At 50.4% G+C, this 15,534-nt stretch overlaps 1 protein-coding gene across 1 annotated transcript in view; it reads right to left on the reverse strand.

Moving 5' to 3' along the window:
- The window catches only part of POLR1A (RNA polymerase I subunit A), a 74,232-nt gene that overhangs the window by 14,168 nt on the left and 44,530 nt on the right, over positions 1-15,534 (reverse strand). Inside the window, exons 15-24 of the mRNA XM_043603894.1 lie at positions 13,848-13,997; positions 12,338-12,521; positions 9,949-10,031; positions 9,674-9,832; positions 7,931-8,029; positions 6,906-7,058; positions 5,506-5,588; positions 3,369-3,534; positions 2,239-2,460; positions 1,158-1,372 (exon numbers count right to left, since the gene is read on the reverse strand). Of these exons, the coding sequence (XP_043459829.1) occupies positions 1,158-1,372; positions 2,239-2,460; positions 3,369-3,534; positions 5,506-5,588; positions 6,906-7,058; positions 7,931-8,029; positions 9,674-9,832; positions 9,949-10,031; positions 12,338-12,521; positions 13,848-13,997 (1,514 nt within the window). The remainder of the gene's footprint in view (positions 1-1,157; positions 1,373-2,238; positions 2,461-3,368; positions 3,535-5,505; positions 5,589-6,905; positions 7,059-7,930; positions 8,030-9,673; positions 9,833-9,948; positions 10,032-12,337; positions 12,522-13,847; positions 13,998-15,534) is intronic.

Raw genomic sequence — 15,534 nt, forward strand, 5'->3', positions numbered from 1 at the left:
CAGAGCTTGCTGCCTCCTAACAGGTCCCCTGTGAATGCCACTGAGGTGGAATCACCTCCCCATCTTGGTCCTGCAAACCCAAATGATGCCCCGCCCCCTCCAGGGTTCATCTCTCCCCACTCCCAATACGGCACTGCCCGTCCTTCTGAAGGTACACAGCCAGTGTCCTGAGCTGCAGGGAGAAGGGTGAAGGGGACAGGGCATCAGGGTCTCACTCTTTCAGGGAAAGCCCTGCCGGCAGCTGTGATAACTCAGCATAATTTATTCTGACCGGGCCTCTCTGAGGCCTGACTAGAGAAGTCACATTAAAGGGCAGAGAGACAGCCCTGCTCCTCCCCTCTGGTTCCTCCACTCATGCATTTGCCTTTGCTCATTTGCCTTTACCGATTCCCAACTTCCGCCTGCAGGCCCACTCCTGGACTCGGCTAGTCTCCCCGAGCAGCCGGGCCAGGGCCTACACCTTGGAGGTCTTCCAGCTTTGCCGGCCAGGCTCGGCAAGCTGAGTGCAAAGGATCCCCTGACAACCGCTCCAATACCAACCTTGCAGCAGGCCTCCCTGGGGGTGCTTCTGATGTTGTAACCTGATGTGGCTCGGGGCTGGTACCTGCCTAGCTTCCCACCTGCCTAGACCACAGGGTTGGTTTGTTTGTCTATTTATTTATTTATCGGTGAACGAGACTAAGCTGAGAACTGCACATGCTCCTTCTTTCTTAAGACTTCCGAATCCAAGGCTCAAAGGAGTATTAGAGTAAATCAGATCCAACCCCTCATGAAAGGCTGAGCCATAGGGTCACAGGGCAGAGAATGATTTGCCTTGGGTCAGAGTTAGAAGCTGCTGAATGGCGAGCAGATTCCCTGACTCTCAATTAGCCATGGCCACCACACCAAACTCAAGAGAGAGTCATTTCTGCAAGCTTCCACCCAGGAGAGCATTTTTCTCTGCCCTGGGCCAGGCAGGGGTGTCCATTCCTGCCTATTTGCCCTTGCCTGTCTTGGAGCCCTCTGGGCCTGCAAGGTGTCCTTTCTATTTTACTTCCCTCCCTCCTCCTGGAGGCTCGAACTCAGGAGGCTGCCCTCCCTTCCAGAGTAGGTAAGGAAGGAGCCCGAGACATAGACTCTCCCTCTGCACGTGCCCTGTGACAAATCAATGCCATTACCTGTCAAGAGAAAGCTCTGATTTCTCATAACTCTTCTCTGCTTGAGATGCCCACTTGAGACTATAGTCATCCACCTTTTTTTCAAATGTTTCCGACACTGATGCAAAGTAGATGTCTGGGCGCCAGACAGACAGACTGGGGTCTGGACAAGGAGCCGCCTTCTTCTGGTATTTCCTTCGACTCTGCTCGTCTAACTCACCCCACATTCTCAATATCTGAAAGGAAGGAAAGGCCTCAGCCATGAGGGGGGAAACCAGGAATGGGCCTATCTTTCCTGGGACATCCAGTGGGATAAGGAGGATCAAAGGCCTGGCTCCAAATGAGAGTAGGGGAAGGAGACAGAACCAAATGACAATGAGAAATCCACCCCAACATTTAGGACAGGGATAAAACAGAATCCATCCTGGCATGCACGAGCCCGACCATGACTCTCCGAGGTCTTCATCCCAGCCCACTGGAACACAGGCAGGGTGACCAGGAAAGTTACTGTCCAAACCGGAATTTTTTTAGAGTAGAATGGGGAACTATCATTAATAATGTTAGGTTGAAAGGCAAAGCCAGGACCATCCTAGGGCAAACCAGGACACGGCTGTCCCTCTTTCAGGCTTTCACACACTTGATGCCCCAAAGCTACCCCACAGCAACTGGTTCAAAGTGTTCCCCTGCCTCCTGGCTCCCAGCTGTGTTTGCCTAATGGGAGGCTCCAGCAGCAGAAGGGAATGTGGGAGGAGAGCAATGCTGGGCATTTATCCCCCACCCTCTCTAAGGGGCCTCTGAGTAGGCCATGCCTTCCTACTGCCCACAGCTACCCTCTCCACTCCTGGTGGCTACTCTCCCTGTTCCTGCCCACCTGGGGTGGTGAGCACCCAAGTTACCAGTCCCAATCGGTTTCCCCAAACCCGGCCCACACCCTTGTGAAGAGTACCCTCCTTCAGTTCCTATTTGAGGGCCATTTGTTTCCTAACAGTGAAGAAAGCCATATTACACAATTATACCTTCTATTAAGAAAACAACCCATTTCTTCAATCCCTGAGGCCTATATGCTCCAGGCACCGGGGACACAGTCACCCCCCCAAGTCACCTGGTGAGTCCCAGGGCTGCGGCCATTCTGGTTCCCACCCTCAAGGTTCAAGGCTTTCACGGCTGCCTGAATCTTCTGTGAATAATTCAAGAAGGCACCATTTCTCAGCATGGTGTTGGGATGCCTGCTTTGCCATTTTTTGATGGCTCTGAAGTGGCGGAGAGCTTTTTGGGGATCTGCTCTGGATAAAACTTCATGGAGATGCTTCGATTTCATTATCACCTAAACAAACAGACAAACAAACAAACCACAGACATAAGACCAAAGAGATAAGGGCATGACACAGGGCCAGGTCATACAACTTCACAGGCCCAAGACGTGTGGAGGCTTCACAACGCCTCTCATAGGTGCGGAGCACCTGCTGCTAAACAGGGCCCTCACTGTGTATCCTGGACATGGGAGCTGGTGGTTCAGGAGCTACAGGGATAACAGGGGACATCCCAGCATGTTCAGAGCCCCTGCAGAACCCAGGGGAGTTTCTAGGGAGAAAGGAGGAGAGAAAGTGATAGCCAAAGCTGTGGGACAGGCACCAGGAGAGAAAGGAGCTGGCACCGGAGTGCAACCTTCAACACTGCCATCTGCTGCATGACCACGGGCAGGTCCCAGTGGTTTCAGTATCGGACTGCAAAATAGGTGACTACTCAGTTAATGGTGATGGTCATTCTTGGAGTGGCAAGGCATGGTATGAAGATCACCAGCCTGTGTGTCAGACACGCCTGGGTCCAGACACTGGCCCTGCCACACAGCAGCTAGTCACTTCAGCTCCAATACTCCTGGTCTCAGCTGTAAAATGGACAAGAATACCTACTTCCCCAGGTTGTGGTGAGGATAAAAGCACATGCTGCCCACAGTGCACTTTAGCTTAGGGCCCAGCACATGACAAATGCCCCCAGATGGTAGCTGTTGTTCCAGAGGTACACGTGTCTTTCTGCTATCTCATGTGATGAAAGTCCCCTGAGGGACTATGAAAATGTCAAATGTTTTAAGGCATCGACCGGTGCTTTGTAAACCTTTTCCCACTCTGCTTTTCAACAGCCACCTCACTGCATGGCAAAGCTCAGGGTGCAAGGCCCACCATGCAGCTCCGGGCCCCACCACCTCCAGGCGCCAGGTCTGGTCAGGCCAACTACCTCATAGTTGCTGGCAAGGAAGGGGAACTGCTTGGGCTGCAGGAACTGTGTCTTGGGGATGTCCAGGCCGTCCTCCCCATACAGGAACTGTACCACGCTGCCGTCACTGTCGCGGACTGTCAGATCATACTGGACGACCAGCCCCTCCAAGTGCTTGATGATGCACCTGCAAGGAGACCAGGGCAGTGGATGGTGGAAAGGGCAGCTGGGCAAAGCTCCGATGCCCCAGGCTCTGTGCTCCAGCAGCTCCTGACCAGGGAGCTTCCTGATAGTTTTCTGGGAGGAGGAAGTTGCAGCCGCATGTGCGAGAGGCTAGCTGCCATTGCTTGGCCCTGGCTCCCATATCCAGCCCCAGCAGCCGGGACTGCTGCCTGCCTTTCACTCCCCTGCACTGAAGAGCTCCCCAAGGACCAGCATCAGTAGGTCCATAAGGCAGGTAAGGCAGGAGGGCTTGCTACCCACCCAATGCCTCTCCAGTGTGGTTAGTCCAGATATTTTCCAGGGAAACTAAGGACACATTAGGAACTAAATGCTGATGTGCTAACCCTAACCTGGTGCCTTTTTTCCTCAGTGCTCCCAGTTGTCAGCTGTCTCCCTCAACCTCTCTTCCTACCACCTGGTACTGGCTTCTTAGCTTACCTCTGGCCACTCTGCCCCTGTCTCTTCCTGCCACCTTAACAGGAGGTTTTCTAGGAGCCACTGTTCCCTTAAGCTCCAAGGACAGAATTCAGTGTCAGTCACCATTGTCTTCTTGGCATCCAGCCCAGGGCCTGGTGAGGTTGGTGCTGAGCACCACTTCCCCTCTGCTGCAAATGCTGCAGGTGCTGCCTGGAGCCCTCTGCTCTGCTCTCCTTGCCCGCAGGGCCCTGCTCTCAGCACCAGCAAAGGCCCCACAAGGCTGTGCGTCCAGGCCTCTTCTGACCATCAGGCCTTGTCTTTAAAGGTCCACGGGACATGGCTGCTTGAATAACCTCCTGCTGACTCCTCACGCCACACTTACTTTCTTTCTCTTCTCTGTCAACTGTGTCTCTGAGCTGTCACTCAGGCCTGAAAACTCAACTAGGTTTATCTGCTGCCTCTCTGCTTCTTCCTCCTGCGTTTCAGCCAGCTGCTCTACGTCTTCACAACGGCTTCTTCCTTTCCATGGCCACTCTTGGGGTGCAGCCTTCCGACGTCCGGCTAGAACTCCACCATAGCCGGGCTGGCCTCCTCCAATCCATCCTGTCTGAAGCCCTGCACGGGACCTCCCCACCACAACCCTCCACTGGCAGATGGAGCTCGCGGAGGCTTATGTACTTTACTCTGATGGTGGCTGCTCCTCTGTTCCAACAAAGACCCTCCACATCTTCCCCCAGCGTTATCTAATTGGCCTCAGGGACTCCCACCCCACACAAGGATCCCCTCACCCCAGACTTATTTGATCATTTGTTTTCTAGCTTTTTCTATGTTATACACGTATTGTTGAACGATTTAAGAAATGGGAAGTGGGGCGTAACCCCTGCTCACGGAAGGAAACGGCCGTGTGATCCATGCCCGAGAGGGGAACTCGTCCAGCGGTGCTGAATGCCGGCTCTCCACATGGTGCCGCCAGCTCGGCAGATGGCTTCCTTGCTGCCCCACCACCCAGGGTTGTCCACCCCAAACCCACCCTTCCCTTTCCTGGCCCAACCCCATGGGCTGCAGCCTTGGCAGTCAAGGGGGAAGGGACCATAGTAAGGAGTGCAGCTTTGGGGAATCTGGAACATAGCAGCAGGGGAGAGGACAAGGCTGGAGCAGAGACAGGAAAACCTCTGAGGGCAGGATAAAAGGAGTTCTGCCTCCCTGTGGGGTAGTCACCCGAGTTCCCAGAGAACAGGACTTAGAGCCAGGCCTGAGGGGGTGGGGGGGAATAGTGTGCATCCGCAGAACACAGGGGCCCTCCGTATAAACCTCTGAGCTCACTCTCTACCAATCTTTTAGAAGGGGAAGCTTATCTGCATTTTCTGTCCCAGGCCACCCATGGCCATTTTTAAAAAGTTTTTTCACCCAAAGGGACTATAAGTGAACCATCACTGACAATGTGAAAGATGACAACGTGGAGGTGACTAGTCCTGGGACACAGACCCCATCTAATAGGGGCAGAGCAGGTGCTTTTTACCTTTGGAGATAGCCGGAGCGGCTGGTTTTCACGGCGGTGTCCACCAGACCCTCTCGCCCTGCCATGCAGTGAAAGAAGAACTCCTGTGGGAGATGCGGGGCCGGGCCCCAGAGGTGGCTGTGAGGAAGGATGCTTCCTGAAGGGTGGTGCAGGCCAACAACACCACCGGCAGCCTAGTCAGATCTCCTGTGGCTCTCGGCCCGGACAGGTCCGATGGCCCCAGTGGCTTCTGCCCTCCCCTGTGGCTTACCTTTTGTGCTACCTTGCCAGGAGCTCCACCTGCAACCATGCATTCCACCCTCAGTATTTTATCCCACACCGCACACCCCACTTTCCAAATGGAAATGGCACTTGGGCTTTATCACTCTTCCATTCGGTCCACATCCCTGAATTCTGCTTCCAACAGTGTTATCAGAGGTACACAGTCTTTTCCAAATGTTTTAACTAACTCACCACAAGAAATACACTTATGATAGTAATCAGCAAACATGGACATACAGATAGAAAACTCAAAGGAAAACTTTAGGAAACTGTCCTATCCCTTACTTGGATGTTTTCTTCACTACCCTGTTCTGTTTTATTATAAAGAAATGACAGTCACTATCTATTACAGTGATTTCATGATTCACTAAGGGGTCACAACCAGAGTTTAAAAAGTTCTGGTCTGTATCATCTCTCTTCCATCCTTTGTCAGAGGCCATGGGTGGTCACTGGAGAACCCATGTGGGACTGATGAGCCCTTGGAGCAGTTGGTGGCCTTGAAACGAAAGGCCGGTCCTCTTCACGACCTGGATTTAGTTGTCTGATCTTGCAGAGATGCACTAACCAAGGAACAAAAGGTACTAACATTCAAAAAGCCATTTCTGACAAGTGTGAGGAGAAAACCTTTTCTTAGGGGAGAAGTCTGTTGCTAACCAAGAACTAGACATTTGCCACAGCTAGTCAATTTTCCCACCATGAAGGAGGAGCCATGGGAGGTACTCTTGGTGGGGGTGGAGTGTGAAATAAATCTCTGTGATGTTCTTTTTGGCAACAGAGGGCACCCTGGTGAGGGGCATCCCCTCTCTAGCTGCCTTCAAAGTAGGGAAGACAGCATAGAGAGGGCATATGGCAGGAAAAGGCAGACCTAGGATCGGTCTTACCCATCTTTTCATTTTTCAGCAAACACTTAGCACTCATGATGTTCCAGGTGCTGTGAAAGCTCTGGTGTTATAATGCTGAACATGACAGGGTGGCATCCTTACTGTCCCTGTGGGCCACAGGGTCTAGTGAGAAAGCAACAAATGGCTTGGCATTTATTACTCGATTGTCCTTGCTCTAAGTTGTTGGTAGAGGTCACAAGCCTCCTACCACTGAGCCCAGCAATGAGCAGAGGCAAGAGAAAAAACCAAAATACATACAGGAGGCTTGATACCAGTTAGGAATCTGCCAGTGACGAAGCCGCCAGCCCTGGGGGTGAATTCATAAGGCTCAAAGCAGGGCAGTGACTTGCCAGATGCCATCAGGGGGGGTCTCCGACCTTCCAATTCAATCTGGCCCAGCAGGCATGAGATCTGGAGGAAAGGAAACCCAAAGGAGAGATCCACACATGTGTTAATGCTGCTTCCTAGCAGAGGGAGGAAGGGCTTGCTCTCGAAAAAAAGCTGCGTGAAAACTGGATTTTGAAGGCCAAACTAGATTTTCCAATTAACCAAAGGCGCTCATGTTTCAAGAAGAGAACTATGCATTCCTATTGCTGACGGATCAAGATTTTACTATTTGGGGTCAGTTGTAAATGGGCGGTGTTTGCAAAAGAAGACATGTCTCAGAACCATTTGGTGTTATACCCAGAAGGGACCTAAGGGCCTTAATGGAGAAACTGAGGCCCACGAGAAAAAGTAACTTATTATAATCCTTAGACTCTTAAGGACAAAAGAAAATAAAACCACCTATTAATATCTTGGTGGGGGGTGGGGAGGAGGGCAATGTGTCTGGATTTCACTCTAGTCAAGGGACTTGCTGAGGCCTTCAGCCTTTTAAACCCATTCCTACACTGCTCTACACTGTCACCAAGACTTTGAAAAGAAATGTTAACATTTGCAAACATGCTACAAAAGTACTGCAGGACCCCGAGGAGGTAACGGGCCTCAAATTAAGGGTAAAGAAACCTCTAGGACAGTGCTTACAATATACTAAAAAATGAAGAAAGCAGACCATGACAGGACCTCAGATAAGACTGATTACACACACGCACACATTTATATCTGTGTTTGTTTCTAACACTGATGTGCTAACGGTACTAATTTCTATATGCTTTTATATTTTTTAGTACTTGCCAGTTTTATATGGCACATGGACCCTTTTAAAATCAGAAAGAAATCTGAAAATTGCCTCCTGCAATCACCCCATCCCTCTGGCAAACCAGCCAGTCCGCCTTTGCTCACACCTGCATGGTGTTTACAGTTGAACCTTTGGCTCCAGATTGCACCATCATCTGCAAGTTGTTCTCTGGGAACTGTCTGTGCAGGCCAAATGGCATGCATGCCTGCAGATTAAATAAAGACATCAAGTCAGTGACTTCACTCCCATCTGAAATCCCAAATCACAAGGTAAACCTGGGATTCGGAAGCAATAAATTCAGACTATTTATCTAGAGATAAGGGCCAAATCCCACTCAAGGTAAGAAGTCTCATTTGGCAACCATCCTTTTTGCTAGAACTCCTAGATACAAGTCTAATGATGAGGGCCCCCACGTGCTGCGCCCTCCTGACACCCTCTGCCAAGAAGCTCAAGGCTCTTGCCACTGGCAAATGGGAATAAAAAGGGAGAACTAGAGGGGCCAGCATATCCAGTTGGTGAGTCTAAAAAGGAGCTGGCTAAGAAGAAAATTTGAGGTGATACCCTTGTGGATCTGCCCAGCAGAGCACAGCCTCACTTCCTGCACACTTGGCAGTGAGGACCAATGCCTGTGACACACTTACATTTACCAACATGTTGCCCTAGTACCACGTGGGAGTCTGGCCTTGGCTCCAGGGCCAGCAGACATGAGCAAAACCCTCTAGGTGGAGCCTGAAGAGGCGCTGGGAGGGGCTCAGAGTCTATTTAAGCTTCTACTAGGATTGCAGAGACCCAGACCCACGTAGGAGAGATGGGGCGGGGGGAGTGGGGGGTGTGCAGTGGGAAGAGAGTTGCTGGTGGGACAAGAAGCGATTCTGAGGTGCTTCTGAGACCACACCCCAGCATTCTTAGTCAAGCCTGGAAGCTGGGCCTCCAGATTCTCGGAGTGGTGCTGGGAAGGCTCCTCCGAAGAAAACTTCTCAGGGACAGCACATGTACCGAGAGGTCTGCATTCCTGGCAGGCTAAGGGATCCTGGAAGCCAGTTCAGAGGGCACCAGGCAAATACCGACTGTTGTTGAGCAATGGCCTTGCTTCTCCCTCTCCCCCTCAGGCTGGGCCTTGTGGTCCAGAAGGCAGGGTGAGGGCCAGGCTGGCTCCTTCAAGCTGCAGGACTGGAAGCCCCAGCTCTGAGGCAAGATGGTGGAGAGCCCCGGCTGTGGTCTTGGCCTGTGCAGGGACTTCCCTCTCCTTTCTCCGATGTAGAAGAACTGGCTTGGTGGAAAAGCAGACAGGGGCTCTGGAGAATTTCCAGAGTGCTCCCACCGTGTCAAGAGCATAGTGTAGATTAGCTCCTTAATCCTCTCAGCAACGCTGTGAGGTAAGTGTTCCTCATATCCCTCCTTCCAGGCTAGTAAACCAAGATACAGATTGCTTACATCACTTGCCTTTAAGTCACACACCAAGTACATGGCAGACAGGGTTTGAACCCAGGCTTTCACCCCCAGCCGCCATGTTAAGTGGCAATAGTATTTTTGGTCCTTCATTCTGCTCCTCCACCACAGTGGCCCCAGAGGAATTCTTCAGTCCCCATGGATGCAGTCACCCCAAAACACAAACATTTAAAACGAAAAAGAAGTGCAAAGCATGTCCTCTCAGCATTAACCGAGTAAGAGCACAAAGCCCTTGGCTCTTCAAAATGATGAATTCTATACATCCCACCTCACATCTCACCCAGTCAGCTGTTAAAGAGCCAAAGTGCTCCACAGGGCCCTAAGTGAGAAGCAAAATGTAATTTTTTTAAAAACCAGCATTCAAAATGGTGGTGATAAGTGCACACGCTGCTGGACTAACCTTGTTAATCTCATTGTTGTAATGGTTCACTTCCTCCTTGAACTTCAGATCAATCATGTTAAAATCCCTCTGGTCTTTGCCCAGATGGGCATCCTGCCATTTCCCTCGGACCTCATCACATGACGCAGCTTCTGGCAGGTTTAATGCAGCCCTGACAGCCTAGGATGAGAAAAGGAACACGTCACAGGCAGCAGCCAAGGGAGGAAGGTGTGGCTTTTGTTCCATGGGAGACCCGACCCTCTGCAGTAGGCTGTAGCCTCCCAGGCCCTCCTCACCCGTGGCCCGCAGTGGGTGGACTCTTCAATGACTCTGTGTCTCTTAACATCTGCCTTCGGCTTAACCAGAATGTCTTCCACGCCTGTGAAGTGAGACAGACAAACTCTCGGGGGACCGGGCCTAACTTCTCACCAGGCTGTAAGCTTGGGAGGTCAGGGCACGGCACATGGTTCCACAAACACAGGAAGCACCAGAATAACGATGACGATACTGACATTGTTATTAAGAAGAGATTGCCACCATCTCCTAAGTGCTTCCCAGAGGCTAAGCATTCGAAGCCCCATTTTACAAATAGTCAAACTAAGGCTCAAACCTGAGCTACCTGCCCAATGTTCCATAGGCAGAAAAGTAAACCCAGGGCCAAGTCACAAACCTGTGCTCTTAGCCACCAGCTAGACTGCACTCCACTCAATACATACATGTTGAATGAATGGATGGGCTGGGGTGAAGATGAGGTTTTGGATGAAAACTGAGGAAGAAGACAGGAAGGGAAAGAACATCCTGGTTTTGATTCCCAGCAGGCACACATCACAGGGCCCACCCTGCATGGTTGTGTGTGTGTGCAGGCACACACCTGAGCCCGGGTGACAGGGCCCATCACTGCAGGCTGCTCCCGCTTCGGTAAACCTGTCATTCTGGCCTCAAAGGGCTGAGGAATTCCTCACCTTGGGCGGCACCTCCCCCTACTTCATCTTTTAACCACTTGCTGCCTGTTATCTGTCGAGCGCTACTGGGCTCAAAAGTCCCTCAGCCAAGGTCTGAATGGGAAGACAAACAATGGCTACACTGTTCAGAAGCTGAGCTAAAACAGCTGGAATTTCCAATGCAACATTCTGGAAGCTTGAGGGGCTCAGAAGAACACGTACAAGTAAGGGAGGAAAGAAAGTCCCTCTGTGAGGAAGCCGTAACCACAAAAGCGGGTCTTTCATGGGGTCAGCTCCAGGCCACTTTGCTGTCCCTTCACTGACCTCTGGCTACGAAGGCGGGAGCGGAAGGCAATGTCTCTAGCTCACCCTTCCCTCAGAGCTGGGCCCAGCTTGGCCCTGTTCCCTTTCTGTCTCGTGGTCTCTGGGAGGCTTTTGTATCTGGGGGCTGAATTCTCTTTGTGCCATGTGCTGCGCAGTGCTGCAGGCACGGCTTGTTAGGTGTGGTCCTCATCGTGAGCTGGGTGTGGCATCTTCCGCTACTTTTCATTTTTAAAGACGGGATTCCCAGCAATAAAGTGAAAACCAGGAAAAGAGCCTAAATGTCTAATTACAGAACTGGTTAAATAAACTATGGTACATCTATACAACTAGAATAATCTGTAGCCACAGACCTGAGGATGTAGGACCTGTCCAAAAGAACGTATATAAATACATTCCAAAATGGGGAGTAAAAGGTTACAAAAACTGTGTAGTGTAGGATCCCATTTTTCTCTGAATGTGTTTATATTGGAAAGTCTAGAAAGACACATAAAATGTGTGGTTATCGCTTATGGCTTGAATGCTGGGTGACTTTCGGTCACTATCATGTCTGTATTTATTTCTACTCTGCCACAATGAACATGTATCATATAACCACGCGAGCCCCACTGCAGGCAAGTGAACAGGCTCCAGCTGAGGTGGCCCATGGGCCCCACAATGGGATTCCCACCATGTCTGCACACAAGCAAGTCTGCAAAGCACAGAGTCTTACTTTAATCACCAACTAGACAATGCTAACACTCACTGTGGCTCAGGCTCAACACACAGCATGTCACGTGTTCCTCACAGGAACAAAGCAGAAGGGCTCAGACTCCACTCTGTGTCCTTGGGAGACGCACCACCCTGAGTAAGCCCAAGGCATAGACAGTAACAGCACGCTTGCTGTCTTTATCAGAGCCAACTTCCTCAAACGGTGTGTGCTCATTTCCAGGGAGGAGACAAGGGAGTTCTTCTTCCTATCTTAGGATCACCCCAGCAGGTCTGCCCCAACATGATGTTTCCAACAGCACCGATGCCTCAGCTGTGTTGGGAAGTGTGGGCAGTTCTGACAGTAGGGAAGAAGGTGGTCTCTGGAACGTGGAGTGCCCAAGGAATTCTGGAAGGACGCTTACAGGAAAGAATGGAGGTGGGTTCGAGTGTGAAAAATCAGTGTCAGGGATAGACAACCATGAAGGCTGGGTGGAGAAAAGGACAGAATGGAAATAAGGACCAAGGAGGGTGAAGAAATGCTGGCCATCAGGGAGTGGTGGAAAGCACCAAGAAGGAGCATGTCTGTGTCATGCTGCTGGCAGTCAAGTGAAGACATAGTTGTAGAAGGAGACTGGCCATTCCCTTGGAGGTTGCTAATAGAGTCAGGGAGACATCCCGATGGGCATGCTGGTTAGGAGAGAGGGAGCCGCAGGGCCAAACGCCCAGCACTCACCCAAGGTGAAACCTCTGTAGAGCTGCAGGTAGGCGGTGAAGAGGCGGGCCAGGCAGGTGAGAACCTTGCCGCTGGTCTCCCCACCATAGATCTCGTAGCAGCAGTGGACCAGGCCATAGGCGGAGCTCCCATAGTGTGCCTTGTCCAGCACCCCACAAAGCAGCTCCCCTTCTCTGATGATCACCTGTGCAGGGGACAACACCAACACTGGAGTGGAGGTGACACCTCCTGTGTAAGCCACCCCCTCCCTTCTCTGTGTTTTATTAACCTTATTGTGTATGTACCTCTACTGTAACCTGCCTCAAGTCCTTGATGGAAAGATGTAGGGTACAAACGGAACTAATATATTTTTTCTTTTAATTTAGTTTTTACTTTTGAGAGAGAGAGAGAGAGAGAGAGAGAGAGAGAGAGACCGACTGTGAGTGGGGAGGAGGCAGAGAGAGAGGGAGACACAGAATCTGAAGCAGGCTCCAGGCTCTGAGCTGTCAGCACAGAGCCTGATGTGGGGCTCAAACCCACAAACTGTGAGATCATGACCTGAGCCAAAGTCAGATGTTTAACTGACTGAGCCACCCAGGTGTCCCTAATGTATTTTTTCTAAATAAAGGAGATGAGGACATATAGACCAATACTTTTAAATTACTTTTTTCCAGAGACTATACTATATACACACACGCATGTGCAGACATTTCAGTGTTTACATGTCCTCTTACACCACAACCCTGCCCATACTGACTTGAGGTCAAGTACCCTTGTGACTATAAATGAGAGCATCCAGAGCGTAAACTTCATAACCATGACCTTGGCCTAGGTACTCCCTCCCTTGGACCCTAGAAGTAAGAACAACATAACCTTTCTAACATCTTTTAGGACTTCTGCACTTCTATAAAGTTGGGATAAAGCATTAGAAGCTAATTAAAGGAAGGACTGCTAGGTACATAATGGAGTATGCATTAAGCATACGATCTATAAAAGGAAAGCAAAGTGGCAGCTTCACTTTGAAATGGAATGTCTGCTAGACCCTGTGACAAAGCACTTGTGAGCCGGGGACTTAAGGCTTGGAACTCTTTAGTGTGGGGCCACTATTGCTTGTTGCAGGAGCACTGTGCCCAGGTTCCACTGCCCTGGGCCTCCTCCCCAAGGCCTGGCTCCCGAGCCACAGAACTGGCAAGTGTGCAACCTCACAGCTGGTTGGTCTGTGATCTTGAGCCACTCAGGAGCCTCAAGGGAAAGCTCAGGCTCTGCAATTCCAAGTTTTGCAGAGTTGAGTCTGGAGGCCTTCTGCTCAAGTGGGTTGTGAGGTTTATACTGAGGGTCAAATGCTAGTGATGAACTCTGACCCTTTCTTTCTAAAACTAAAAACTGACACCGACTCAGACACAAGGCCCTCTCTTATGAACCATGACGCCCACTTCTATGGGCGTGTCTCCCTTTCTCTGTCTCCATTTTAAATCAATTTGCCTAAAACTGAGACTAGATGTCTCCAACCCACACAGCTAGGCAGCCAGACCTGGGACTCGCACATTGAGTCAGGGTTAAAGCCGGGAACAGGCCGAGGAGACTCCTGCACCCAGGCTTTGCCGCTGATCTTCGCCTTTCCCGATAAGCTCAGTGGGATGTGGTCCTCTGGGATTATGTTTATGAGCAGCGTTGACACAACCTGGAGAGAAAAAGAAGATAATGCTGATTGTGGGGAGAAAAGGTGAGGAGCTCCCTTTTAGGACCTCCTGTCCCTATGCACCTTGAAAAGCCAGACAACTCCATTCTGATGATCTGTAGGCAGAGCAAGAAAAACAGACACTTCCACTTCTGTAGGACAAATTGATCTCAGTTCTTTTTCACTCACATGGCTTAGGAAGGGGCTTAGGAACAGGAACAAACATACACCATTAAGAACGTCAATGGGATTATTTCCTAAAATGATTCTTTAAGTGAACAATCTTCTAGACCTGAGGATTAAGTCCCTGAATAGACCAAAGCAAGGAGAAGAAACAAATTTCTGTGGGGTCATAGCAGAGAAAGATTTGAGTATATGGTTTAAAAAAAAAAAAAAAGGTAAAAAAAATAAACAAACAACAGCAGTGGAGGTGCAGCTGCCGTCTCCCAGAGGACAGGCCCAGGACTGAGGCAAAGGTCAAAGAACGCTCTTCAAAGGCATCCTTCTCTCATCTTCAGGCCACATCAAAATAGACGATTATTACGTGCAGTCATTACATAGAGTCAATAACATCCTCCCACAGAACAGCTTTGACTTTCCGGCGGGTGCCAAGGAAGGAAAGGATACAGAGAAAGAATGGAGAGCTCTCCTTCTGAAGAGATTCACACAGGAGGCTGAGGCATCTGACTGAGAAGCTTCAGGGATGAGTGCTCCAGTGTCTGGTCCACCATTGACTGGTCATGTACTGTGGGGCAAAATGACTATGCTCTTAGGTTGAGCACTGGTCATTTGCAGAATGGATAAAATCCACCCATTCACACAGCAATTATATATTGAGTGCTTACAATGGGCCAGGTGCTGGGAAAAGTCATGTATAAATCAGTCTGTCTTTGGTGGAACCTTCATTCCCAAAGGGGATTATCCCTGGAGGAAAATAAAACAGGGAAGGACCCCGGGTAGAGCGGGGGGAGGAGGGAGGGAATATTTAGGATTTAAAATAAGACGGGAAGGGAAGGCCTCACTAATGAGGTAGTGAGGAAAGGAGCCATGCAGACATCAGACCATGCATTTCAGGCAGAAGGCTTTTAGTGTGAGTGTGAAGGAAACCTACTTGGGAGGTTTTGACCACAGGAGTGACATGCTCTGATTTTACTTTTAACAGGCTCACTCGTTCCAAATACATTCCTGGTCTAGACAACTGAGGCTACATAAATGCCTTAGAGAATAAGCCCCGTAAGTGGTGCTGACAAGAAGGACGAGTACTTTAGAAGTGGTCATTAAAGTTGAGTGAGGCACATCACCAGACCCACTGGTTATGTGACTAGCAACCTGATGGCTCCCGCCCAATAAGCTTTTACTGGCTAACACCAGAAATAAATTCATTTGCCTGGAATTAATTACGGCTACTGAGAGGCTAGGGCACCCTTCTTTTGCCCCAGTTGGGTGCATCACAGCGGCCATCCGCTCAACAAGTGGCTGCTAACTGCAGGCTAGGAGAGGCAATTTCTCAAGCAGCTGCTCTACTGAGAACCCAAGGGAG

This window comes from Prionailurus bengalensis, chromosome A3 (genome assembly GCF_016509475.1).
Source record: "Prionailurus bengalensis isolate Pbe53 chromosome A3, Fcat_Pben_1.1_paternal_pri, whole genome shotgun sequence".
In the NCBI taxonomy this organism is placed as follows: Eukaryota; Metazoa; Chordata; class Mammalia; order Carnivora; family Felidae; genus Prionailurus; species Prionailurus bengalensis.